Raw genomic sequence first — 27,888 nt, 5'->3', positions numbered from 1 at the left:
GTGTTGTTTTCTTGGTGGTTGTTTTTTTTCCCCCTCCATCACTTGGGCAGGGCAGTCAGGGACTGACACTGTGGCCACTCCTGACAAAAGGGATCCTGAGCTCAAGCTCAGGACCCTCATGTCTGCTCAGCCACTGCTTTAAAAACAGTAAGAAAAACTGTAATCCAAATTATTCCATTTTTAGTATGGAAAAAAATATATTTCTGTCTAAATTTTGGTCAATAGTTAGAACTTGCTTTTCCCTTTTGCTGTTCTGGGATATAAGAATATATTGGGATTTTTTCTTTGAAATAAGTAATTTTGCTCCTATCCCTGGAGGAGTATCATTGCATAAAATATAGACAGGCTGAACTAAAAATGTGTTTCTGTCTGGAAAGCAAGCATATCAATTAGTCCTTTCTTTTTTCCCTCCATCTAATTGCAGCTCTCGGGGCTGATTCCTCTCAGGAGTAAGCACAGTGCTTTTTCCAGTAATGCTTGCTGCAGTACAGAGATTGGATTTCTTTGTCTTCCCAAGGCAAATGTTTTTAAAAGCACTTCTGTATTTTCTGTGCCTGTAGGTTTTAGAAGTGCAACAAGTAGGCTGAATCTAAACAAAGCAGAGATAGCAAACATTTCAGATGGACCTTTCCAGAAAATGTCTGGGATGCAGCAGGTACTTTGAATACTGGATATATTCTTAAATCATGTTTTTATAACACAATATCCTGTGCATCAAAAAATAATTAAATTAAGTAGGGCTTCGTTTAAGGATTTATATTAGAGTGCTCATTTGAATTGTACTGGTGTAAAATAAACAGCGAGAAATGCCCAAAGACAATATTAATTTTTCTGCCTGTTAAGAAAAAGAGGTCTAAAAGTAGACTGGTGTTCCAATCCTGTCTGCTCCACATTCCTCTTAATTATTTGTGATTTCGGTAAGAATCTCCCAGTTCCAGGTAAGTAAGGAAGTCCTTTCCAAGGAGGCTTGAGTGGCTTGTGGGTCCCTCCCCACTCAGGATATTCTACCAAATGCACATTGTTGGGGCTGGAATGAGCAAGTTAAGGAGAAGATACTACAATTTTTCATAGTTTTTTTTCTTGCTTAAATGCCCCTCCTGCTCAGAACCTCTGCACAATTCTTCATTTGGGTCTGGTGTGTTCAGCCACGAGATGTCCCTGAAGGCCAAGGCTGTCACGGTCACATCATGTGCTTGACTAAATCTTTTCTCCATGCTTTGCTATTTTTAAAGAGCACAGGATGTTGGGCTCTGCTGCTGATTGCTTTCACCCACCAATAGGTGCCATAAGGTTACAGCTAAAAATAGTTGACAAAAGAGTGATCAGGGTGGCCCAGCAAAGCTGGCTCCAGGGCGGGGGTGCTTTCTGCCTTCCCTTTCCAGCCACATTGACCACTGTGCTCCAACAGCCAGAGCTGCTCCTCCATCCTGCTGCCTGGGAGCCTTTCAGTCACCATTTCAATAAATTCACCAGCCACTGTCAGAAGGAAGGGAGTAGCCCTGAGATGTTGGAAGTGTTGGGATGCCTTTACCGTGGCACAAGGGGCAGTGGTGTGGTGGCACTGTCCCTGGGGTTAAACACCCCCAGGCTGCTCAGCCTTGGGGTTGGCAGGAGCTCTGCAGGCTGCCTGGGGAATTCAGCACAGAGCACCCGCCCCGGGTGCCAGCTGGGCACACAGGGAAGTTCCACTCACAGCTCAAAGCCCCAGGGAAGGCAGGGCTCTCTTGGTAAAAGTTTTCAGATTCGTGTGTGGGTAGTGTTTGGTGGAGGTGTTTTGGTACTGAGCTGGGTGTCTGTCACTGGCTTGTTTCCAGCCCAGGCAGCCTCCTCATCCTGTGGTGAGCAGTAAGGATGGCAGTGCTCGTTTCCTTTGCAGAACCAGGGTGCTTGCTCCTAAGGATAAGCTGGGGAGCCAAAATCCTGTTGCAAAAGGCTGGCAGAGAGGCCAGTTTCATAACGTAAGTCACATCATTAGCTAATGAAGCTCATGTGCTCTCAGAGGGATCTGTTCAGCTGTCTCTGTTGCTTAGCAGCCCCAACCCTGCTGGCATGGATTTGAGTGCCCAAATCCTCCAGGTGCCTTTACAAATCTCCCTTAAATTTTCAGAGGTGAAAAGCTGTTGGTAGAGACTGACTGGAGGAGTGGCTTTAGCTCCATCAGGCACCTCCTCACTGTCTGGTGGGTGGTGGTGGCTTCCAGGAGAGCCCCAGAGGTGTGACCAGACGTGGCATGTGGCTCTGGTGACACAGCCAGCAGCTGAGCCATTCTCCAGCAGGACATTCAGAGCAGCCCACAGGATGTTTGGATGGATATTCTGGATGTTGAAACACTGGAACCCAACCCACAACACCTACTGAATATGGGGAACCCGTGGCACTTTTGGATTCAACCAGCAAGGATTTTGTAGCATCTTAAATGCTGCAGGATTGAACATTGTTGCTGTGGGAACTCAGCTGTCTTCTCTAATCAAAACCCATGAATGTGGGAAGCTCAGGATTGGTCCAGGAGCAGAATATAGATTTTTTTTTTTTTAAATACGTGTCTTAATATATTAATATGTTTGCGTGGAAATGGCTTTTGTTTTGAAGCTGATGGTGGTGCTGAGCAGCTTAATCTGCCTTCTGCTAAAACACTGAAAATAAAGATGGAAGGGACTGTGAGATGTTTTTAGCCCCTCCTCTGCCTGCAGGCAGGATGGACTCTGCCTGTCAGTCCTGACAGGCTTGTTCTAAAAAGCCTCTAATAATGGGGATTTCACAATCCTCCCAGGCAGTTTATTTCAATGTTTCACCCGCTGCCCTCTTGGTTTTTGTTTTTTTCCTGGCTGCCCAAGCACTGCTTTCTTTGCTGTACTTTAAGCTTGTTACTCCTTGTCCTGTCTGCAGCAGCTCAGAGAAGAGCCCTTCCAGGCAGGTTTTCTGTAGCTGGAGACTCACTTCTTCCCTTGCTTTCTTCTTTCCTAGACTTAAACAAACTCAGTCCCTTCAATCTTGCTTCCCTGCCACCTTGTCTGACAGAGCCAGCAGGATGTTCCACGCTCCAGACACTTTTCCCTGCTGATGTTGTTATTACACAGGGACATGAGAAATTAGTGAGAGTGCAGAAGGAGGGAGAGATGGAAACAGGAGCTGTAATCCCATGTTTTGGGAGAGGGACATCAAGTGAGAAAATTACCCCAAAACCAGCACACACAGCATCCCAAGAAGGCAGCTTTTCCTTCTTTGTAGCAATGAGGAACAAAGACACATGGACCTCCTTCTTGCTTGCTCAGAAGGAAACACTTCATTGCAAAAAAAACATTTTTATGCTCTAAACTTAAGCAAAACAAGCAGGCATTGGCTGCCTGCCTCTGTGGTGTTGCTGTTCATGTGTTCTTTTTCCCAACCATCTCTTTTGATCCCGCAGCATCCACATGTCTCCCCAGCCCATCACTGCCCCACACAGGAGATGACCACACACCAGTCATACAATTTGTTCTCTGCTTACATGACCTATTTTCTACCTTGCTGTAAAGGGAGCTGAACCTTTCCCAGAGTGCTTTCTGGTGAGCAGGAGTGAACAGAAGTGAACAGGACTTATCTCCCACATCTCCCCCTTCTTTGTTTAATCAATAAAATCACACCAAAGACAATTATGCCATATACTATTAAATGTTTAAACCATACCCTGAAGGAGAGGTTGTCTACAAGATTAGAAAAACCTGAGCAGACCCTGAAACATTTTCAGATGTAATATGACTGAGCAAGGAAGAGGGGGAGTAACCCAGTAACAACCCTTCAAAAACACAAACATACGTCTTGACCTGAACCGTGTGGACATGGTGTCAGTCGGGGCAGCATCTTTCATTTGCTCTGTCCATCTTGGGGCAGTGCCTTTGCCAAGCAGGATGGCACAATTGGCTGCACAGAGCACAAAGGAACCCGTTTCACGCTGTGACCTGTGGAGACACGAGCACAACCCCTGCCAGCAGATCTCAGGGTCCTTTCCATTGTCCTGGTAACAGGTGTTGCCTTTGTATTGAAAGAATATTGTCTTTCACACGCTGTTTGGCCAGCCTCATCTCTATTCAGAAAACTGAGAACATAGAAGGCTTCTGCTAATCTGGCATGTGGGCACTCTGACTCCACCTTCTTCTGTTTTTCAAGCATGGTTTTCAATGTCCTGTGGGCACGTTCAACAACAGCCTGCCCAGTGGGAGAGTGGGGAATACCTGTGTTGGAAGGATTGGGAAGTCTCTTCAGAAGTGCAGGAGGCAGGCCCATTGTGTGCTTCAATGGTGGCCAGAAGGCCTGAAGAGGGAAAGCAGGTGAGCCAGTGCCCAGGGACACCACAGGCCTTCTCTCCAGCGGCACTTGCCATCGACAAACGAGACTGAGAGTCAACAGATACGTGATCATATCTCAAATGACCAAATTCTGGAATATGAGTGACATGAGTTTGCCAGATGGAGTTTGGAATGGCTGATCAATGGCCCCTATGAAAAAGATCCTTCAGTGGAGCTGAATCTCTCTGCACAGTAGCTCCAAATTGTTCTAAAACATCCCTTCCCCATAATGTACACGTTATAATACACAGCAGCAAAATATATATATATATATATATATATATATATATATATATATATATATACACAGCAGCAATAAATGGTGCAGTCCAGGCACTTTGGCCATCAGGGCCAAGAACAAGCTGAAGATGAGTGCTCTGTCTAGGGCACTGCGTTCCCTCCACACCAGCGAGGGTCGAGGTGGGGTTAATCATGGGACAATCACTGAGCCATTCCCTGCTTTTGATGATGGAGACATCAGCTCTGGTATTGACAAGCCCTTGAAATTTTCTGCCATCTGTGCTGCATACCAAGCAGCTGAGCTGTTGTGATAGAACTTGTCCAAAAAAGGTGTGGCTGATGTGTGCTGCCAAAGCCACCCATGCCACGTTTACCCTTCCCACCAGGGGTTTTGTTGGAAAATGGAACAAGCTGTGCTGAACACTGACCTGCAGGTATAAGGCAAGGTGGCACTGTAATCCAGAGGATAATTTGTATTTCACCCTCATAATCTGAGTCGCTAACACCAGCTCACACACAAAGCCCCAGCTCAGTGGTGGAAGAACATCCAAGCCATGTTTCCTCCAGGGCCACTGGCACCCCAGAACCAGTTCATCTGTAAGGTGGGCCCAGGGCTGAGACACGGCTGAGCAGGGTGCTGTGTCCTTTCCCAGGGGTCATGTTTCTGTCTGGAGGCTGCAGAGGTGGAGAGGAAAGCAGGGAACAAAACACAGGTTAGAGGAGTCAGGTTGCTGGGCCAAAGTCCTGGTTACAATAAATTACCCTGACTGGTTCCATCCATCCCAGTGAAACCTGGCTGCCGGGCGCTGTCTGCACGTGGGGCTGATTTCCACATTTCAATTAATATCGAGTCTGAGAATGTGCAAAATGAGTGAGCATCATCCTTTTAAGCCCGAGGGTGTTTGAGCCTTGCAGCAGCAGCTGGAGCACCCCGGGCACTGCAGGGCAGTGGCACAGGGGAGGTGACACCGTGTTTGTCCCGGACCGCCGGTGACTTGGACCTTGACAGGGCCTCCCTGCACTGATGGGGATGAGGGGATATCACAGAGGAAAAGCGGCGGCGTTTTGGAGCAGATCACGGCTCTTGTGTGACCTCTTGTGTCGGCTCGGAGGGGCTCTCAGCATCCCCACCACGGACCTTTCCCATTTGCCCACCCACATTTGCATTTAGGGAGTGATTACATATTAAAAAAAACCCAACTATACGCTGTGGAAATGCGCTGGACACAGTCACAGCGACAAATCCTATTTATTCCTCTTAATTGCAATATCAAGGTTTCTTTTTTTGCCATCCAGACTTGCCATGGGTATGACTGTGTCTTTATTTGGCTCCAGATTAATTTCTTTTAAGCAGCTGGGCAAGGGTGATGGAGGATTTAAAGCATCTCAAAGATCCTTAAGTTCTCACAGGTTCCATGAAAGCTGGGACTTGGGTAAAAGGAGTTAAAAAGGAACAGCAGGCTCGGCTCTCAGGCAGCCTCGGATGCTCCAAAGCTGCTGGGGCTGTGCCTGGCCAAGGGAAAGCCTCAGGACTGGACTTTTCCAGTCTTTTTTTTATTTTTATATCATGGATTTTTATTTTTTTCTGAGATAATTTAATCCATGAATGACCCCAGAAATGTTACATCCACCGAATTTATCCTGAGGTCAAAGCAGGTGGGTTAAAACAAAAGCACTAGGACCCCAAACTGGCAAAAGCTCTGGAATACTCCAAAATATTCCCTTGGCTCCTCATAAAGATGTGTTTGGGATGTGCCTCCTGGGCTTGGGGCAGAGAGGAGATGGTTTATTTAAAATACTTACAGATTAAAGTATATTTATGCTACTAACTATGCTGCATTAATAATACTCTTAAATTTCCTCTGAATATGTAAGCGTGTACTAATAAATATCTCATCATATGTGAAAGGCCTGTCATATAAAGTAAATAAGAAATAAAACATCTCCAAAAAACATGTTTTATGTATTAGCTGCTCTATACTTTATATAAAAATATAATAATAAAAAGGCTGCTAAAAGCACACACAGAGGCAGTCAAGGAGGTCTTGTGTGTTTCTGCATTATAACTATATTTTGTACATAATAAATAATATATATAGCAAATATCTTTCTAGCAACAAAATATACACAAAGCTCTAAATCCAAATTAATGAAGAAAATGCTGTTGAGTTGGCAGCGTGAAATGTAATTATTAAATGCCTCTAGTTGTGTGCATGTAAAGATAAATGTGCATAAACATTATCTTTATCCTAGACGTGTGTATTAGAAGAAACACATGTTGTGTCCCATGTAACATTCATCAATCTTCATCATAATATAAAATCTATTTCATATATTTTTGGAAAAAAAATCAAAAATATAAATCTAGCCTTTAAAAACAACACAAAAATTTAAATTTTAACCTTTAAATCACATAATTTTATACACGTCTCTGGGTAAAAATATATCCCTTTTGTTTAAACCTGTGCTGAGTGTCACAGGGAAACCTCTGTGACAGAGACCTGTGTGCACAGGGGGCTGAGCACGAGCCACAGGAAGAGTTTCTGGGTTATTAAACACATTTTGGTGCACAGTATGTACTGTATGTTTATACTCAGATCTTTACCTGTCAGTGATGACAATTTTTAGATGAATCTTCATGCAAAAATATTAGAAACCTTATTAATTCTTTTCCACATGCTCTATGGAAATGAAATTTTTAAATTCCTCTCTGAGTAGACAGTGAGAGGAAGGGGAGTGCACACGTGTGTGTACACATGTCTGTGCATAATACTGAATGTGCAGTAAAAACAGACTTCTAAAGAAAGAAAATACATCACTTGAAATATAAAAATATTAACCTAGATCATTAAATTCTGCTGAGTATGCTGTATGAAAATATAACTGAGTTTATATCAGTGTACACAACAGTATATGGACACACTACATATTTGTATTTACACATATATATGTAGGGTGTGTATATACATATAGATCTATATATATGTATATAAACACACACACTCTCTCTCTCTCTATATATATATATATATACACAGTCTATAGACACCAGAAAGTAATAAATTGTGGTAGCCTAAATGAGACAGTTATTAAATATATAAAACATAGAAAGAGCTACAAGGATGTGTGTGCCCACACTGTGTTTGTGCATTGTAGCAATTATAGTTTGTGCATAACATATATGGCAAAGCCATCCTTTGTAGCAATAAAATAAATATGTATTTTTTTTTAAAAAGTTATAAAAGTTTATTAATAAGTGCCGTTAAATATCCTCTATGAAAGTATAATTAGCCAATGTATAGCTCTGTGGATGGGATAAATGTGCTTGTGCAGGTGCACGTGGCCATTAGATCAAATACACTGTCTCATTAAAAATTTCTGTATTAGTAAAGCTATTGCTATATTTATAAGGTGTATACAAGTAGGAAGATAAAAGCAATTATGATAAACATGGCATATGAAAATGCAATTTTAATTTCTATATTTTTAATTTATATACACGTATCTTTAATGTGTGTATTAAAATATATTCATTTATATTACAGCTATATATTTAAAACTAATGAAAGCATGCACACACACACAGAGGGGAGAGTGAGTCAGTGTATTATTAAAACATACATTTTGTGCATAATAGGTACTGTGTATATTAAAATGCAGATTTTATAGGCAGGTGTGCCTATATGTCATGCTCTGTGCCCAGCTATAAATACACAGATCCATATGTACTCATATTTAATAACTTGTATGCAGGAAGGGTTCATCCTGAATTACAGTTTTTCTCTCTCAGGCTGTATCTTTCTATAAACTCGACATCTAAAAGCCTGCAGTATGTATTATCTGTCACGTGGTCCATATAAAATATTAGCTATAATGGAGAGTAAAATTAGTAAGTTATGTTGTGTACTACAATAAAAAGGACTCCTTGATATGCAGCATTTTTACGAATTTACAGTGAATTAACACGTGATCACATCTCATGATATATAAAGTGTATAATGTATATATGGAAATGGTGCTTCCACTGTACCGCTTTATTACTTTTACACATATATATAAAATATATTTTTGTTAAAATAGTAAATAGCACTAATTATAGTATAATTTGAATTATTTCATCCCATGTAAAGACACATTTGCTGTGGTTATACCCAACCCTGGTGGCAGCTGGGAAGGCTGGGGGATATTTGCCCCCTCAAAAGCCCCATGCCCTGACACACCAAAACAAGCACACAGCTGAGAGAAGAAAAATTTAAAAGTTTATTAAACATTAAGAATAACAGACAAAAAAAAAAAAAAGATTTGGGCTGAACAGCATACAGGATGCAAACCATTTCTTGTCATACAGATAATTTGATCTATTTGTTAAACTTGTATTTAATTCTGTCTTGTGGTGTTGCCAGAAATACGATGGTTGATCACACGTAAGTTTTAATATAATTTTTTTTCTTCACATAAAAAAAAAGTCAAAAAAAATAAAAATAAACTGCACATCTCTATTGTAAAATTACCTGCAAAAATAATTTTAAAGCAATAGCTGGGGGTATTACAAACCCACAGAGGCAAGATATTCAAATGAGAGGGGTCTGAACTGATCCCATCCCTGGTGCTTGCTCCGGCTCCTCCCCTGCAATCTGAATTTCTTGCTTTTGTGGATTCAAGTCAGAACTTATTTCCACGGTGCTTGGTTGGGTGACTTCAGCACCACTCAAAACAGAAAAAGAAATACCCCCTCCTCTGTCATGAGCTTTCCCACGGAGAGCCCCAAGGTGCTCAGATGCACAAATCCATCTCCAGTCCCACTGACTGCTAGAGGGCATTCTTTTGTAAAAAGAAAAAATCCACTTCTAAGGTTCAGCAAAAAATGAAAGAAAAGACAAGCATTTTACCAATGCTTACAGTGTAATAGAGGTCAGTGAATTATTTAGATAAGCTAGTAATAATTCTGCAAATATATATATTTCTATTTTTATAAAATTACAATTTCTTATACCTAAAAGCTCCTTCATGAGCAACAAAGCCATCAGAGGTGTGATGAGCCCAGCTGAGCCATCCTTGGGAACTGAAAATGAGCTGAACTTCCATTTATCTATTTTCATTGTTAATTTAGGGAGACAACCTGGAGAATGAACTTGGGGATTTTCCAAGTTTTAAGCCCACACATTCTACCTTTTTTTTTTTTCTTTTCTCCCTGGGTGAGGTTTTCAGAGCAGCCAGAGTGCCCAAGTCCCACGGGAAGTGGGGAGAGCCCAAGTCCCACAGGCCCCTCAGGAAGTCCCCGGCCCAGAAGAAAGGCTTGTGACATTCCAGGGCCAGGATGGGACAAGGAGGCACCAAAGTGGCTCTGGGACTGCTGGCCAAGAACCAGGAACCTCTGTGCTCCTCTGTGGCCTTGCCTCAATAAACCTGATATCCAGTTTTCAATCACTTCCCACCCCTTCCCTGCCCAAGGAAACAAAATAATTCTTTTTTTTTCTTTTCCAAGCTGCCTTTTTCACGTTACACAAAGTTTTGTGGTCACAACCCGCCCTAGCAGTGGCACCAATGGCCTCACCTTGCTCTTGGGTCCCCTCAAAATTCCCCTTTTAGGGTGATCAGAGTGCTGCAATTTGCTGTGTTAAAGGTGTGTCCACAGCAGCTCCCAGCCCTGCTTCTCCCAGAGGGAAAACCAAGGGGCTGCAGCAGAGACCCCAACTGTGCCAGACCCTCCTGGCTCTTGCAGTGCCTTCTGTCACCATTTAGGGAATAACTCCCTGCACTTCAGACCTTCTGCAGCACATGGAAACTCAATTTGCTGAACAAATGGTAACGGGCAAGCACTGCACCTTACGGGACACAAGAAGCCAGGTATGTTTGTGAAAATACTGGAGAAATGCCATCCATGCAAGGGTGTTTTTAATGCTGACCAAAATGCTGACTTCTTTGCAGCCATCTCCTGAAGCAAGAATTATGACTTAATGGAATGAACAACCTTTTCATTTGAAAATAATGTCAGAACGCTTAGAAAACTGTGAGCAAGACGTAGCACCATATTTTCCTCACGTTACTAACTGTAGGCAGTACACAGAGCTGTGTACAGGATCTGAGCTGGTTATAACAAAAATAAAATCAGCTGGAAACATTCTAGCAGCAGCAGCAGATTGGAAATTATGATGAGTGGTTTTGTATTATATATTATTTTTCTGCCATTACAAACTGTTGTAATGTCCAATCAATAGTTGACTAAAATCCATGTTGTGCTTTGTCCCTGTTAAACAGTTTCTTTATGTGTTTCTGATGCAAAATAAAAAAGTCTCTCTTTTTCAGTAATACGGAAAATCCTGGAAAGCCATATTACTTCCATAAAAATTTAATTTAAAGCACAGAACATGCCAGTGTGCCAGGCTTAAAATTATGGATTAAAAAAAAAAAAAAAGAAGAAAACAACAACCAACAAACCCCTAAGCACTTCCTTTCTATACAATAATGGAGAATATATATCTTTGCTATATATTTTAAACATGGAATAGCTTTTTCTTTTTGCTATATATATGTCTTTCAAAATACATTGTCAGTATTTGTACTTGAAAAATACTGTACAAAACGAACATACTATAATTATTCTGTATAAACTTTATACATTTTATAATATCTATCCTTTTGGTCTAGAGTAAACACTTAGATTGATTGGATTAACCACAGTATATGACAACACCATCCCCTTCTGAAATACACCAGTGTCTCTTACATTCATTTTTCAGAAGTCCACTTTATATTAGAACATACATGTTCAAAAGCAGAGAGTTTAAAACAATGAAGTTCAGAACCATCAGTTCATGTCACACTCAAAAACAACAATCACTAGGAAAAAATGGGCTTTGCAAACCAGTGACTTCTTCTAACTGAATAAAAGTGATTTTTTTTTTTTAAACAGCAAGATATAATCCACAGAAAATATATTACAAAACATGGGAAAAAAACAACTGAATTTAGGTATTTATTCAACTTTTAATCACAAAATGGAGTAACTAACTGAAAACAGAAAAGCCCCTCTGATTTCAACATCAGATCTGATTGATGCTATTTAATTTTGTTCTCACTTCCAACTAATGATCCTGCTCCTTACACATGCGCTCCCCCACGGCAGGGACACAGCCAGCATGCTCATGGGAACGTGTCTGGGACTTTTTGGAGCTCCTTGTTAAAGACATTGAGACTGCTGTTGGGTAGGGAACCATCCCACGTCCTCCGGGAACATGCGGGCAGCATGCACGCAGGATTATTGCTTCAGGTGCAGGCAGTGCAAGGTACACACTCTGTGCTCTACCAACAACTCCTACCTACCTACCTGGGGTCCGTGGGGACAAAAGGAACCTTAGTAGCTACAGAGAAGCCATTATGGGATCTATCATGAGTATAGCTAAACTCAGTCTAACAGCACTTTTAAATCTGAAGACAGTTATTACCAAAACTTAAAAATACAACAAAAGCGATCTATAAATTAATAGTTCTGCAGTGTAGTACTAAATAATTATTTGTGCACTTTATTAGCATGTTAACTTTTCTGATTAGACAGACTTAAAACGATAGCTTGTTACTCTCGAAAAAAACTGAGATCTACCTTTTTTTTCTTTTTTTCTTTTTTTTTTTTCCTTTTTTTTTTGTAATTTATGCTGGGATCTTTCCAAGTAAATCAGGAGGATGGAACTGATTACGAGAACATAAAACCCCTACTCTGAAGCAGCACTGAAGGAAAAAAAAATAATATATATAATAAAAAGCTTACTATGGCGGTTCTCAACAGTCCAGGTAAAAATGTGGCACCCTTTGAAGAGGGCTGATAAAAATGGGAAGTGCTGAGATGCACACGCACACCCACAGCCACGCACATGCACACCCACAGACACAGACCTGGGCACAGATGTGTGCACACACATACGCAGGGACACGTACACGCAATCAAAAAGGAAAAAAAAAAAAAACAACAAAAAACCAACGTTAAGTCAGTTTTGTTTCTGCTTCTGGTAAAGTGCTGAAGACAGAAAGGTTGGTTTGGGTGTGGTGCTATCAAACAGGAAACACATTGTCCATCTAGTCAAATGCCAACCCGCGACAAAGAAAAAAAAAAGAAAAAAAGAAAAGAACAAAGAAAAAACAACCCGAAACACCCCACCTCCCCTGCCTCAGATTTACAGGGGGCCGTGCCGAGCTTCGTACTTGGCCAGGACGTTCTTGCACTTGCCCAGCTCTTTCCGCAGGTCGGCCACCTCCTGGCGCAGGGCCGAGTTCTCCTTCTCCAGGAAGGAGGCGCGGATGGCGATCTGGTTCTCCTTCAGCCGCCGCGCGTCCCGCGAGCGCTTCGCTGCCATGTTGTTCTTTCTGCGCCTGGCCCAGTATTTGTCATCCTGCTCATGAGACACACAGAGAGGCAGACGAAGGTGTTACATTGTGGTAGAAGCGGAGCTGCCCACCAGGAGCTGCTCCCGGTGGCCGCCTCCGGGCTGCGGGTGGCTCCGGTGTCACCCGCGGCACGGCGGGGCTGGAGCTACAGCTTGGCACGGCACAATCCGCCCTTGTTTCTGTCAAAATGTTTACACTAACCCCCTCATCCTCCTGACAGGGAATTCCTCCAAGGAGAAGTGAAGCAATGCTCCGGAGGTACAATCCATCTCCCATCTAGGCTGACCTAGTTAGCACATCCACCTTCATGTGCCATGACTCACCCCGAACAGTGGCTGCCAGCAGCACCAGCTACTCTGGCCCTGCTCAGCGCTCCCAGCCAACACCTGGTTCACTCTCTGTGTTGCTATCACCCATTTCATCTACTGCTCTGCTCTTTTTTAATGTTCAAAGCACTCTACAGGGCCCCAAAATGTTCCTGTCTGCATCACTGTCGCTACAAGAGGACGCTTTGGCACAGCAGTGATGGCTGCTCTGGGACCAACCACGGAGATTAGTGCAATAGGCTTTGGCTGGGGAAAAAAAAACCACACTGGACAGAAATAGGTCTACTACTCCCTGAGGTTTCATAAGCTAACACATTCCCAAAGTGTTATCCCTGAAGACTTGCCTCTAGATCACCTTACTGCATTGGTGTATCAAAGACTCGAAGCAACTACTGAATTTCACCTGATTTTTCTACTCTTCCAATGAAGTGGCCTTCAGCAAAATGGCACTTTCCATGTTGCTTCATAACTGAATTAAGTTCTAGAACTTTGGAATAACTCAGGAGATACAAAGCAGGTAGAATCTCTCATGAAAAGTGCAATTCCGTCCCCTGCAGAGTATGAGTGATGCAGCCACTCAACCCTCAAACTCTGCCTGGCCAAGTCACAGAGCTCAAACTCCCTCTTTCTTCATCTTAACATGCTTCCATTTCCCTGTGCAGCTCCCAAGGACCAGCACAGGGCACCCAGCTGCTCCCATGCTGGACTGAGCAAACATCCAGCACTCCTGGGTCCTTCTGGCCAGCCCAATCCTACTGCTCTGCACCTTCTGCTGCTGAAAAGGAAAACCAGGAGCAAAACAACTGCTGGCAGGAGGGCTCTTGAACTGCTTTCTATCAGTTTGGCTCAACAAAGTGTGCAGGAATGCTGATCTGGAGCCAGCATTATCTCTAAATGGCTCTTCAATTGAACGTAGATGGGCCCCCCCAAATCCTCCGAAAAAACAAGCATGCAGCAAAAAGCTATGACCCAAATCTTGTTTATAATTTCCCATCTCAATTCACTCCATAAAAATCAGCTTTAAGCAATTTATTAGTGTGCCACCTAGGCTTCATCCCTCTTTATTTTAACAAATTGCTATGGCAAATCCCTTAATCCAGTCCTGAAAGAGGTAAGGCTGGCATTTCCAAATCACATGCAGCCCAGAGACGATTGACTGGTCTAATCTGCTTACCCTCCCCCAAAACCCAGAGGCTGCTCCACATGCCAGGGCAGGAGCAGCACTTGGGTCAAGCGCTCTGAAACGAGTCAAGGGCAAGTGATGGGACAATCCTGAGGGAATGAGAGACCCTGAGCTCCTGCTTCACTCCTGTGCTGCACTGCTTGGCTCCACCTCTGGCCAACAGGACCTTTGCCAAAAGCTTGCTTTGATGAATAAGGGTACCTAGGAGACCCATTCCTGCAGCAAACACCTCTCCCTCGGGCACTGCAACCCAACAGGGCATCACAGGCAGTAGAACTTGCCCGGGTAAGCAACAAGGTGCAGGCAAGTCTTTGCAAAGGAAAGCTGAGTGACAGCAACCTGAGCACTACTGCAATTGTGATTTCTGTGCTTTCCACTTGCACCACAGCATGCTTAGGGATAAAAATAGCTTCTTTCCCTAATGCTATCAATCTGGTGCAAACACATGGCATCCCAGGCTCCCTGCACATGCAGCCAGGGATTCCCACTGACTCCAACAGGCTCTCAGGCTGTGTCTCTTGGGGGCAGTAGCAACAGCAGAATGAAATTCCGCCCTGACTGCCTCTGATAAAAGAGATCCTCTTGGAAAGCACATACTGGGAAAACAACTTTGCAAATGATACTCAGAGTGTTTGATAACCTGGATCAGTTGATCAATTTTCCTGCTATCTTCATGCACTTTGCTCTTCACATCTCAGAAGCAGTGAATGGCACAGATTCTTTCTTCTAAAATTTGAGGCAGTATTGTATTTTACATATTGTATTAAAACACACCTCTCAGCAGAAAAATTCTGTTTTCTTCTGTTTTCCTACCACTTGTCTAGATTCTTTCACCTGGATTAGTGAATATATATTAGTGAAATAGATTTTACTATAGCGTTCTCATTCATTATTAAACACAGAACCACAGCAATTTCTGAATAAGACACAATATACTTCAGTATGTCATCAGGGTCCTCCATTCTCCTTGAAGGATTCACAGCCTGTGCTGAATAGACAGAGGATGAAGAAAAAGGAAATATGAATAGAGACAGAATGAAGAAAAAGGAAACATGATCAGGCTGTTTCATAAGTGGGAAATATGGGACAAAGCAAGCTTGTCCAAGGTCAAGCAGGAAGTTTCTGGCATACAAAGGAAATGAATACTGAGCTCATGAATTTCAACTGTTGCATAACTAATAAGGGACATCCTCCCTTCAGTCTCATCCAGAACCCTGAACAGTTTTATTCTACAGCAAAGTCAGATTTACATGGAAAGATTTACCTTACATGACAAAACAGATTCATGCTCCAAATCTGTACCTCAGTGAGCAACTGTCAGAGACCCTGTAGAAATCACCTCGTCACCAGTTCCAAATTACCTTCAGGTCATCCGGGATGAAGACTTTGCGAGCTTTCTTAATCATGGGCTGGGGTTTCAGCTCCTCTTCGGAGAACTTGCGCTTGCGAGGATCGAACATCTCCTGGCCAGGAATGCTGGACAGAGCAAGATCTGCAGGGTCAGGTTCGTAGCCAACAGGAACTTGGATAGTCTCAGGATCAATGGGGCTTGGGGTGTTCCGGTTTGCTGGCAAGATCTGACCTGCAGAAATACAGGATAAATACAGCTGGGTTAGAAAAAATATGTTAATTGTAGCAAAGGTTTTTAGAAGATCTCTACATATTTTACAAGCAATAGTTCTTTCAGCTTTCCCTTCAGATTTGGTATCTGTGCTTACTAAATATTAGATTGTCCATTCTGCAAGGTGCAGAATTCTGACCCAGACATGCTCATGGCCTTTATATTCAGAATCTGTGCCTAACTCTGGTTGCTAATCTTGGACTCCAACGTAACATCACTGAATCCAACGCTGAATTGCACTGGACTGCAGGCAGAAGATGTATTGCTCCAACCTGTACCACTTCATTAGGATCCCATCCTCAGGAACAGATCATAAGCACTGTCATTTAGTTCAGATCTATCAGCACACTGTAACCCCTCACAGTTATACCTCTGAGAGTATGTTTATTTTACAATCAAAAAATGTATTGTACTTGCCATGAATAGCACCTTATGAAAGGGTACTTTCAGCTGTGCTGAAGTACTCCAAGGAGACTGCTATTTATTCTTTATGAAATCCTAGTAGGGATATTCTAAAAGACAGTGAAGGAAACCAGTGACATGAAAGACTACAATGATTCCTTAAAGATGCAGTGCAAAAATGAAGAAGAAACTTATCGATGCTGCATTTCGCTTTTATGGTATACAAAATCTAATAAAAAGGAGCGTATCCCCAGAAAATGAGTGCTGTATCTCCCATTTTTCTCTTTTTGATTTTAGATAAAGCCTTCAAGATCCTACAGCACCAATTTGGGCACCATTCCCACTAAAAATCCAATTTAAAATCTCAACCAAAGGCTCCAAAAATAGGATCCTGAAGTCAGCTGCCTAAACATGGACTATCCCCGGGGGCAGAATTTTCAGAAGTTTTCACATGCCTCAGAAGTAGAAGCCGCACAGACTTCAGAGGGAGGCCTTCTGATTGAAGCAGATATTCTTTTATCATTTTGGCTATTTGCTAATTCATTTTGACTTTAGCGATATGACGGCTTTCATGACAACTACAAAAACATCCTGTGGCTGTGTAATATTTCCTTACTTGTGCCCATATCTGCAATATTTAGGGTGTAAAACAGTAAACATTACACGCCATTTCTAATTCCAAGGCCAGCATTAACAATGTAGTTTTTATTTTAACAATATGGGAACCGCACGGAGAAGGCACCAGGGGAATTGCACTGCGCAGGGCTTGCTAAGGGAGAGCTTTTGTAACTCCTATTTTAGAGCTGATAAAATCAGCTTCCAGGAAAGGCCGGTGAGGGCCGGGGAGAGGAGAAAAGGAGGATCAAAGTTATCAAAATAGAGATGCGGCTGCAGGAGAGGGAGCGAGAGGAAAGGATGCTGCTGCACGCTCTGTGCCGCTGCGGAGCGCTGCCGGCCCGGCTCGGGACGCGCCGCTGGAAACGCGCCGCTGCCCGCGGCCCCTCGTCCGTGCAGCCGGGAACTGGCGGTGCCAGCGGCTTCTCCCCGCTCTCGGGGCTAGGAACGCGGCCTTTCCAGCTGTTAGCCCGTTAATACAGCCGGGAACTGGCGGTGCCGGCGGCATTTCCCCGGCCCGCCCGCGGTGCCGGGCGCGCGTTCCCGGCGCAGCGCTCCGGGATCACCGGGAACGCCGCGGGAGGCTCGGCCCGCACGGCTTCTCACAAGCCTCATCCATCCCTCCTGGAGACGGCGGTGAGCGGGCTTGAGTCACCTCCCCGGCCGGTGTCACCTCCCCGGCCGGTGTCGCCTCCCCGGCCGGTGTCACCTCCCGTCAAGGGACGCGCGCCCGGCATCCATCGCTACAGATGGATGGGCTGCCACGGCCTCATCTGAAGGATGAAACACAGGAAAAGCTCCTTGGGTGAGTGCCTGCTCTGCAGCAGCCAGGTAATCCTTAGTGCAGACAAATAAACAGATGTATGCACCTACAAATGGTGCACATTCTGTAATAGTGATAAAAATGAAGCAAGGCATGAGCTCTGAGTACTTTTATAATATTTCTGGAGAGCCTGCAGGGTGTTTCTAAAAGTAAAATGGATTGTGAAATCTGGCCCAGCTTTCTAATTGTCCCATGTGAGAGCCTGTATTTAAATATTGCTGAAGTTCTTTATATACAGGATCAGTTTGCATATTATCATTTATCTATAGCATGCCATATTACACAATTACATGAGCTCTGCAGTCACTGGCCTCAAGAAATTTTACAATATCACCCTAAAAACAGGGCAAAACCACTCCTTTTAGACACAAAAAATTGAGGCATTGCATCTTAGCAATACAAGAGCAAAACAAAGAGTGATGCACCTCCACAGCGGTCTGGGAGAAGACGTGGCAGTCAAGGTCCTGCCTTGCTCCCTCCACGCACACGTTTCCTCTCCCCTGCTTTAGGAAGCTCTCACAACTACAGACCTGGCCCTTCAGCAAACACAAGATATTCCAGTGCCAGTGAGAAGCCCAAGGGGAACGCTGTTCACTAAAGCCTGAACAAGCCATGTGTCTAAAGCACCGTCATGAGGAGCCCCAAGAGTGCTGCCCTGTGAGATATCCGACACCCACATGGCACACACACTTCTGCCAGTCTCTGTTCTGTCATGATCCTGCAAATGATCAGCAATTCCGTCAAGAACAAAAGACTTAACAAGGGTATCTCAAGCCCCAGGCAGAAAAACCAGAAATGCCTTGTCCAGCATTTTACGTTGGGCAACTCCTGGCACCGGGGATCATTTTATTTATTCTATCAAGTTTTGCCAATAGTGCAAGCCAGGAACCTGTCTTCGTTAGTTTGCTGGCCAGTGGCCATGACATCTCTGCAGTGCTGGAACTTGTCGTAATCCAAGAGGACAGCGTGGGCTGTGCTGGCCTTGGCTCCGCCGTCGCCGCGGGAGCGCAGAGCGTGGCCTCGCCTTGCATCGCTCCCCGGGCTCCTCTCCACGGGAGTGCTCGGCACTTTCGCTCTGCGTCCTCCTGCCAAATTTGTTTGGGGTGTTATTTTTATGCACTGAATTCCTCGCAATCAGAGGTAGGTCAAATAAGCACAGCAATCTGAATGTCATGTGCCCAGCAGCCGACTAATCCTTGCATCAGCAAGTTTCCCAGCTGTCACAACAGCCACTAAAGGGCTGCTCGGAGGCTCCGAAGCACAAGGAATCGGCCAAGGAGGAAAGCCACTCTGCAAGGTAAGGCCCCTCAGTGCCCAGCACCGGGAGCCAGATGCCTTTGCCAGGCTCTGCATTATTGAAACACTCTGCACTCACAACAGCGGCCAAATTTTCACAACAGTGAAGTGGCTGGACTGTTTAATGTGCTTAAGCTTTGTTCTCAATGGGGGCTGATGACTGCCAAGTGTTTTGGAAAGAACTTAGCCCCTCTGTTTAAGTTGCTGAAATGAGAACTCTTGAGCATTAAGCTCTTTTGGAAATCCAGCTGCCGAGCTCCACGGTGGTGGTGGTGGTGGTGGAAGCAAGCCGGGAACAATTGTTAATGGAAACTTCCCCTCATACCACCCTAGTGATGTGTCTCAACCATGGCCTGGAGAAACCACAACTGTGTCAACACTGGCCTTTTGTCTGGAGCCTTTCCCACTTACAGAACTCCACTCAAGCAGGAAGGAGTATGCCAGGACCGACACAGCTCCAGGTGTCTCCTGGCAAAGGGACCAGCAGGTTTTGACAACCCCAGCAATTCTGCTGCCCTAACATCTTGCCTTTGCTAGTGCTTTTGGTGTTGCTCTGGCAGATATTAGCATAGTGGAAAATTTTCCATAAAAAAATGGCTTGAAATAAAGTTTGCTGTTCTAATCCTTTCAGTCGTCGTCCTCCTCCCAGCAGAGACTGCCAGTGAGAAGTCCAATGTAATGGCAATATTTTCAGTGTGGTTCCTTTTTCAGAGAGAAGTGAACTGAGGCCATTCACTTGTGTCATCTAGGTGACCAAACTGCGGGTTAAAAAAAAATAAAAATTGAAGCTTTAAATTCCTTGCAATAATTAAAATTCACAATTCAAAAGTGTAGCAGCATTTTTGTATACCTACAAAACCCCAAATGCTGATCTGGTATCATGGGGAGTTCAATCACCATATCCTGACACTTAATTTCCCCTGTTTGAAACATCCCACCTACCAGCTGTGCCCAGGAGAGCAAAGACAGAAATAACCTCTTCAGCTGCACTACTGCTTGGCAGACTTCTTATCTGTACTGCAAGAGATCCCTGGTAAATTATGTGGAACACAATTCTGAACCATTCAACTCCCATAGAAATGTGTCTGATTTTCAGAAAATCTCCCTTCTCACAGCCCTTCTACACTCCTCATCAGCTCAACAGCAGGCTGGAAAACAGCATGGAGAGGAAGAAAAGGGAGTGAAAATGTTCTAATCAAAATATTTTTCCCTATTTTTTACACACATTGGAGGGAAATAAAAGAGGAGTTTCCTACTCAATTTATTAGCAGCCCAGAGATAAAACATGTGTTTGCTAATCATTTTTCTTTAGATAAACGGAAGGCACTTTGTGTCTGTCAGTCAGGCTCTGCAGCACAGTGGTTAAACTGACAGAGAATCCTCACCCAGAGCTGCTCCAGAGCCCTCCCTGTATGTTTTCCAAGCCTTCCATCCTCTTGGCAGCTGGCCAGCTATTTGGGGTAGTTCCCTTACTCCAAATCACAGCCTGTCCTGGACTAATCTGTCATCCAGCTCTGTATTAACTCCTTCAGCCTCCAGGAAAAGTTCTCTCACTGCAGAATCCACGGCAAGAGCACAGGGATCAAGACAGGCAAAAAAATCCCCACAGGAAGCAAAGTAAAAGGGGTATTCTGGAGGTTTATCTAAGGACAGCACCATGTCATCTAATCATTCTCCACCTACAATACCATAAGCAACCTTTTATCTATCCTATCTTATTCTATGTAATTTCCCTGCTATTAACATTGTAGTTGTTTTCCAGAAACCAAACCATTTAGGTGGATAGGACTAAAGCCACATGCTGGAATCCTCCTGCCCTCAACTGGAAGGACAAACCCAACCACTCTCTACCTTGGGGTGAAGAAGACACTTCACCTCTGGGTGTGTTTATGCAAGCAATTATAGGAGCTTTATTTTCTTCCCAAGCAACGGGAGATCTGTGTATTTTGACCAGGGCTCCAAGGTGGCATGGACATTCCCCTATTCCTTATCGTACACAAACTCGATCCTGCTGAACATGTGGTGACTGCAAACACTTCCTGCAGAAAGAAGGATCTCAACCCAGTGCAACCACAACATAATTCACTGCTTTTAACACACACTATAGGACTGGTACACTAAAGGGTTTTTTAAATGTGTACTTTTTGAAGATATCAGCATTGTTTACAAACCTTGTGCATTTAATTATGAAAGAATTGTCATCTCCCCTCTCAGCATTGTGTGCCTCCTGCTCTGGGCCTCTACAGTATTATTCCAGGCAGGACTGGTAGTCTTATTAAGATTGTCTAACACTTCCATTAGAGGATGCTGTCTTCAGTTCCTTCAGCCTTTGCCAGATTTCAACCATTCTGTTTGGATTTCTTGTGCGCCAACTGCTTCTGCCAAAATGGTTCTACAGTTTCCCGAAAAAGGTTCCACAAAAAATACTTTGTTTTGAACCTGTTAAAAATTTCTGGCAGACTTCTCACTGCAGTGTGCTAGTGGCCTGTGCACTGGAAGAGAGGGCAGCTCCTGGGTCAGTGTTACTTCAGAGAACCACAGAACAGTCTAGATTGGAAAAGCCCTCCAAGATCATCAAGTCCAAGCATAAACACAGCACTGCCAACTCCACCATGAAATTATGTCTTCAGGTCCACATCTACATGTTTTTTAAAACCCTCCAGAGCTGTGATGCAACCACTTCCCCGGGCAGCACGTTCCAGCTGTGGGCATGCTCAGGCTGGAGGAGAAAGAGAGGATTTCACTGAGTGATTAGGACTCAAAGCTGAGAAGGTGATAAGGAGGTGAGGAAGGCGAGGATGACAGACTGGCAGCCAAAGATGAGAGGGAGAGAGCCTGGAAGGGGAAGGCTGTTCCAGCAAAGGCTGTGATGAATGCACTCAGTAGAAGAGCACTGTCCAATGGAACAGGGCAGGATCAGCCTGTGCTGATGGTACACAGATTCCCAAGTGCCACAGATTCTCTCCAACAAACAAAACACTGGCAAACCTCCCTGTCCTCCTTCAGCTCCTTGCAGCGAGGGTCAGTCGTCATCCTCTACTCAGTCCCACCAGCAGGACACTGGGGTGCTGTCAGATCCATTTCTACTCATTTCCAATGTGCCTGTTGTAAAAGTGGGACATGAGAAAGTCTAGCCTGTCTTTTCAATTTGTTTTTAAAATTAAATGCAAGAGCTGTGTAAGAAGTACAGGCACAGTTGCAACAATCTTTCAAGTTTCACCTATACTATCTTACTTGGATTCTCTCCTCCTTAAGGAGACACTTGTTTCACTCATTTTGATTTACCCAAATAAATCCATATAATATTTGCCATAAATTATTCCAACTTCCTGTAGAGAAACAATTTCAGGAGTTCCCTCCAGCACTGACAACTACTGCATCTGTGTGCTTCAGAAACACCTTCTTCCCCACAAGACTCCCATGAAAGAAGGGGCAACACTTCTCTTTGCAGATGAAGAAGTACAGGTATTTTAAATCAAATCATCATTCTCTCAGATTAGCAAATGTTGTAGGCATTGGCTGCATTTTAAATAGGACTCTCATGGGCTTCTGCAGCTGTGGGGCACAGGTGAGAGCCACCCAAGGTGTCACACTGGGCTCCTCACAGAAAGGGAAGCAAACACATGGTGTGACAGGTCCACAAAATCAAATTAATTGTTTATAATTCTGCTGAAACTTTAAGCAAAGTCCAGTGTCTCCAGACAAAATCCTTTGGTCCTTCCTGCCAGATTTTCCCTTCTCCTCCTGCTGTTCCCTGCATCCTCTCACATCTGCAGTAAATGAGGTCAAGATCCAAGATCCTACAGACAACCACTTCCTTCCTGAAATGGCCCAGATTCAGCCCAGGGCTGGTCTGAGCTCTGCAGGCAAAATGGGAAAAGGGGAAAGAAGAGGATATATGTAATTAAAGCCTGCATTTCCAAGGGACAGGGTTTGCTATCCAAGGCTGCACACGTGGCCTTCAGTGTGCTTGCAGATCTTTGAGGGACTGACCTGCAAGTCCTGCCTCTTGTTACCATGGAGTGCATGGAATACCCTTTGCCTGCTGGCCCAGCAACGTTCTGCCCTTCAAACCAATAAACAAACAAACAGGAAGCACCAGCAGGTAAAATCTTCCACTACATCTCGTGTACTTCAGATCATCTCTTCTGTAAGATCCATACTCTGAAAGCCCTTCCTCGGATTTAGCCTATGGGAAGGCAGCACTTATGAGCTCAATGAGGCCTCATCTCTGAAAACAACCAGGAAATCCAATTTTTATTCCCTTCCAAACTCCCCCTGCAAGATGCCTGATAGGAGTTGCTCCTGCTCTGAACAATTCCCTTGCAGAATGGCTACGTGGAGGAACAGAGGGTTTGATTCTGCTCCCAGGACACTGAACAGGGATTTTAAAATTCTTGAAAAGCATGAAATCCACAGCATTCCTAAATGCCTGATTTTTCTGTATGATGCTGCCTTCCTTACAAAGATCAGCCAAGATGGAGTTCAGTGGGGACAGGGCCAGAAGAAGAGCTGCAGGGAAGAACATTCACACTGGTATTTAATTTTAATTTACACTTGGCTTAGAAGCATGTCTCACTTCAAGATGTTTATGTTCTCCAGTACCTTGGATCTTCTTAACATCCTTTGGCATATTTTTGTTACCTGACAATTCACATATAGCAAGATTCATCAAAAAGTACAGTAATTCTTTTCTTAAAGGGAAGAATCCAGAGAAGCATCAGAATTCTCAACCTGCTCTGAAGGAGACAAAAACATCCATTTTCCTCTCCCTGGACAACTATGTACCCAGCTTTAATAAACCAGTAGATTTTAGAGAGAGGTTTAGGTTTAGGTAACAGTCTCATATAGCACAGTCACAGAATCACAGAGGTTGGAAAAGGTCTCCAAGATTATCAAGTCCAACCTGTGCCTGATCCCCACCTTATCAGCAGTGCAGAGCACTGAGTGCCATGTCCAGGCCTTCCTTGGACACCTCCAGGGTCTGGGACTCCAAATCTCCCTGGGCAGCCCTTTCCAATGCTATACCACCCTTTCAATGAAGAAATTCTTCTGGCATCCAGCAAGAACCTCCCCTGGTGCAGCTTGAGGCTGTTTCCTCTTGCCTTGTCCCTTGTTCCCTGGGAGACCCCCACCTTGCCACAACCTCACCATCCATGAAAGTGCCCTCATGAGAAATTCTGCTCAAAACAAAGACAACACTTGTCCCCAGGACGTGTGTGTGCCACTGCCAATGTGCTTTTCAATGCTCCAGCCCAAGTCAGTCCCTCTGCCATTGTTCTGTTTATTTGTCTATCTAGGACAGCATGCTCTCAGTAAACAGGTCTTGCAAAGAGCCCTCCTGCAGTTCTGACAGCATATGCCACCCATGACTCATGGATCTATTACCCAGTTCTGGTACCCAAGCCCTGCTTGCCTGGGTGTGTTATCAAAACACAGCCAAGGGAGATTTCAGCTGGCATGGAAAAGCCACGTGAAACAGGTACATTTCCTCTGCCTCCCAATCAGCAGCTAATGGGGAGCCCGAGAGACAGACAACAGATGCTATCAGCAGCACTGGAATACATCCCTGAAGGAAAAGAGGTCACTGGGCAGAGTTACAGAACTTGAAAATCTCCTCTTCTCTTTTGATCTGCTCCGTGAACACAAATCTGAACTATCTGCTGCAGTCACTTTTTACTTTTTTTTTACATTTTACATTTCACTAAAACAAAGCCCACTTTTTATGTGACAATTTATTGAGGGTGATTTGTATAAAATAATCACGTTTTAAGAATTAGAGCTGCCAGAATGGGAACACACTGTTCCCATAAACTAAGGAAGGCTGAGTGCATTTTATTTTCTCTCTGCCTTAAATTAGGATCCCCTAATATGTCTTGGGGAAAAAAAAAAAATTCCATACAAACAGCAAAACCGAAAAAATTATACTTGGGCTGTTACAGCCCAATAACTGCAGAGGTCTGACTTGCTTTTATATACTAGCTTTATAGCCAAGGAGCACCCATAAAGTGTGTGTGGTTGTAGATTTTTCTCTATTGATGCATTTATCTCCATTTATAAGCTATACAGATGCATCAGGCCTGGGTAGCCTGAAAAAGGGGGCAGAGGAAAGAAGGGAGCACGTAGCCACTTAGGGAAAATTCCAGGAAAACAGGCTGTTGAATATTGATGCTACCCCTGTGCCTGCAACTACTTCTTTACAGCTGCTGCATAAAACAGGTTTTGGTGGCATGTCAGACACAGGAAAATCAGGTAACTTCAAAAGCAAGCCTAATTAAAAGATATTACAGCACTGAACACTGGGCACTGATAAATTCACTTCTAAATGTGAGGGAGTCACTGAGTACCAGAAAATGGCAAGAAACTGCTTTGCTGAGGAGCCTCCAAAACCAAACTAATGCCTGCAGAGACTTCTGTGCCTCATAACAGCACTCACATGGACCAGTCTGAGCAACATGCACCAAAACCTTCCAGTTAATCCTTTACAAACAGAGGCAGTGAAAAGGCTGGTGATGGAATATCTCTTGAAGAAATCCTGGAATTCTAATACTTACATTCCTTCTTGTGAACTCTGCAAACTGCCCACAGCCCTGAACTCAGTCTCTGAATACACTACTATGCATGTTCTCAATGCAACAGGCATGCTGAACCTGTGAAGATTGTGATCAATGTCAAAAATTAAATTAAAATGCCCCAAGACACAAAAATCAAAGCTCCCTTCATTTGTTGTGATGCCTTCAGGAGGCATGTCAGCAAAAGGGATCCATATGAGATTGCCTTTTCTTCTATACACTCTTCCCCCAATCCACAAGTAATACAGATTTTACTCTTGCTATCACACACAGCATGGCTCTCCACTGCCAATTAATGACAAAAAAGCCCATTAATGTGTTAAGTCAATATATTTTAAAAATTTCAATATATTAAAAACAATATATTTTAATGTAACCTTGAGGCCAGCATGCACTGGCCAATCATTGATCAACTCTCTGCATACAGGAGCTTTTACCATAGGAGTTGGCATTTTATAAACACAGAGGTAGGGAGAACCAGGTATTTTGAGAACCACCTCAATCATTTTAAGCTTATTTGAGAGGGGGGAAGTGCCCTTATCCCTGAGACCTTCTGTGTCTAAAACACTTAACAATTCACATTAAACACACCAGTGCTTTTCAAGCTGAGTCCCACAGAAGCAAATTGACTGCTTGGCTTCCTTTTTACACTGCTGGCTGTCCCATTCTCTGCAGAGACAGCACAGGCCTGGACAAAATACTTCATTGTCTTTCCCTCCTGTTTCCAGGTCACCTGCAGAATTCCCACTGTGTGCCCCTGCTCAGCACAGGATGGGCTCTACAGGAGTTGGCCATGTGGAAAAAGGTGATTATTCTGTGTCCACATGGAAGGAGAAGCACTGGACAGCTGGAAAGCACTGCAGGCTGAGGGCAGCAGCAATTCATAGGCTTGGAAAATTATGTGGGCTTTACCTTTTACACCCCTGTTAACTCTGATTTTCATGAAGTAGGTGGTGTTGCTACAGCAACTGTCGTATCACATCATTTCTGCTGTCTCTGTCACAAGGATCATCTTATTTTATCTTAAACTCAGATATGCAGCTTTTCTTCATCTATTCTAAAGCCCTCTGTATTTTGGATATGAAAAAATTATACAGAATAGAGCTGTGTCATATAAATGTGGTTTTTTGGGTTTTTTAATGTAGCAAAGCTTATGGAACATTTTTATTGGTTCTCCTTTTACAAATGCAGAAGGAATAAAGAAAATGGCACTGGCAGATTCATGGTGCTCCAGATTTTCAGAAATATATTAAGAGCTAGTCTCACAATGAAGATGTTTCATGCCACCTTTAATGTCTTCTCTCTACTAACCCTGTGCACCTCAGCAGAAGTAACTCATCTGTTCACAGGTGAAAACATTTTGCTTCCTCATGCCCAGGCTATTTATGCACCTGCATTCCACAGAACTCACACCCAGCTCAGATGCTGCTGCCCACCCACAACACAACCCCAGCCCTCACCTGCTGGACCTGCAGCCTGGAAGAAGCACGAGTGCCAGCCCACCCTCACCTGGTTCAGAGGGTTTGTCCAAGCTGCTGGGATGAGCTGGTCACCCAGCCTTGCAGCTGCCTTGCTCAGTAACCCCACAATTTGGTTCTACCTCTTTGGCCTCCATTTTGCTGCCTGGAAAATGTCTTTGAGGTTCAATGCACAAGCAAAATTCTATAAAATCCTGATGATGGAAAGGGTCTTTTCCATTTTTGTTATTAACGTGCATTCCAATGTGTGCAGTCACAGATCTTCCTTTTAAAAATATAAAAAGCAATGTGAAACAGCAGTAAATATTCAGTTACACCCCTGGGCTACTCAGGAAACAAAAGAAAAGCCCTACCTATAGTCAAAGGTTATTTCATAGACCCCTCAGCCAGCACAGCTCAGACATCCAGATCAAGCTCTACCACACCCTAAGCTAACGAGAATTTAGATCTGCTTCTTCCTGGGCATTTCCAGCCACTTCCAAAACAATCAGTGCAGTCACCAAATTGCACTTCAGTGCTCCAGACAGGTCCTGGGCAGATAGAAATCTGCCAGTGTGGATCCAACCTGTGGGCAAGGACTGTAGCTAGTGCACCTGGTTAATGACCACGTACAGAATTAAGATATCAA

The 27,888-nt window shown here is 43.9% G+C and overlaps 1 protein-coding gene and 1 long non-coding RNA gene across 3 annotated transcripts in view; one reads left to right on the top strand and one right to left on the bottom strand.

Annotated features, from left to right (window-relative positions):
* Positions 1–8,805: 8,805 nt before the first annotated feature.
* HLF (HLF transcription factor, PAR bZIP family member) overlaps positions 8,806–27,888 on the bottom strand; it is a 35,692-nt gene continuing 16,609 nt past the window's right edge. Inside the window, exons 3-4 of the mRNA XM_041409181.1 lie at positions 15,815–16,035; positions 8,806–12,949 (exon numbers count right to left, since the gene is read on the bottom strand). Coding sequence (XP_041265115.1) covers positions 12,734–12,949; positions 15,815–16,035 — 437 coding nt within the window. The 3' untranslated portion in view covers positions 8,806–12,733. The remainder of the gene's footprint in view (positions 12,950–15,814; positions 16,036–27,888) is intronic.
* Positions 19,050–27,360, top strand: LOC121338313. 2 transcript variants are annotated; one of them, XR_005953017.1, is made up of 3 exons: positions 19,050–19,211; positions 26,511–26,587; positions 27,187–27,360. It is a non-coding gene; the product is annotated as an uncharacterized LOC121338313 (long non-coding RNA). The 2 variants fall into 2 exon arrangements; XR_005953016.1 differs by having other exon boundaries at positions 27,161–27,360.

This window comes from Onychostruthus taczanowskii, unplaced genomic scaffold, assembly GCF_017590055.1.
Source record: "Onychostruthus taczanowskii isolate IOZ18803 unplaced genomic scaffold, ASM1759005v1 scaffold30, whole genome shotgun sequence".
In the NCBI taxonomy this organism is placed as follows: Eukaryota; Metazoa; Chordata; class Aves; order Passeriformes; family Passeridae; genus Onychostruthus; species Onychostruthus taczanowskii.
The sequence above is the reverse complement of the archived record's forward strand: the minus strand, read 5'-3'. Positions and strand labels throughout refer to the sequence as shown.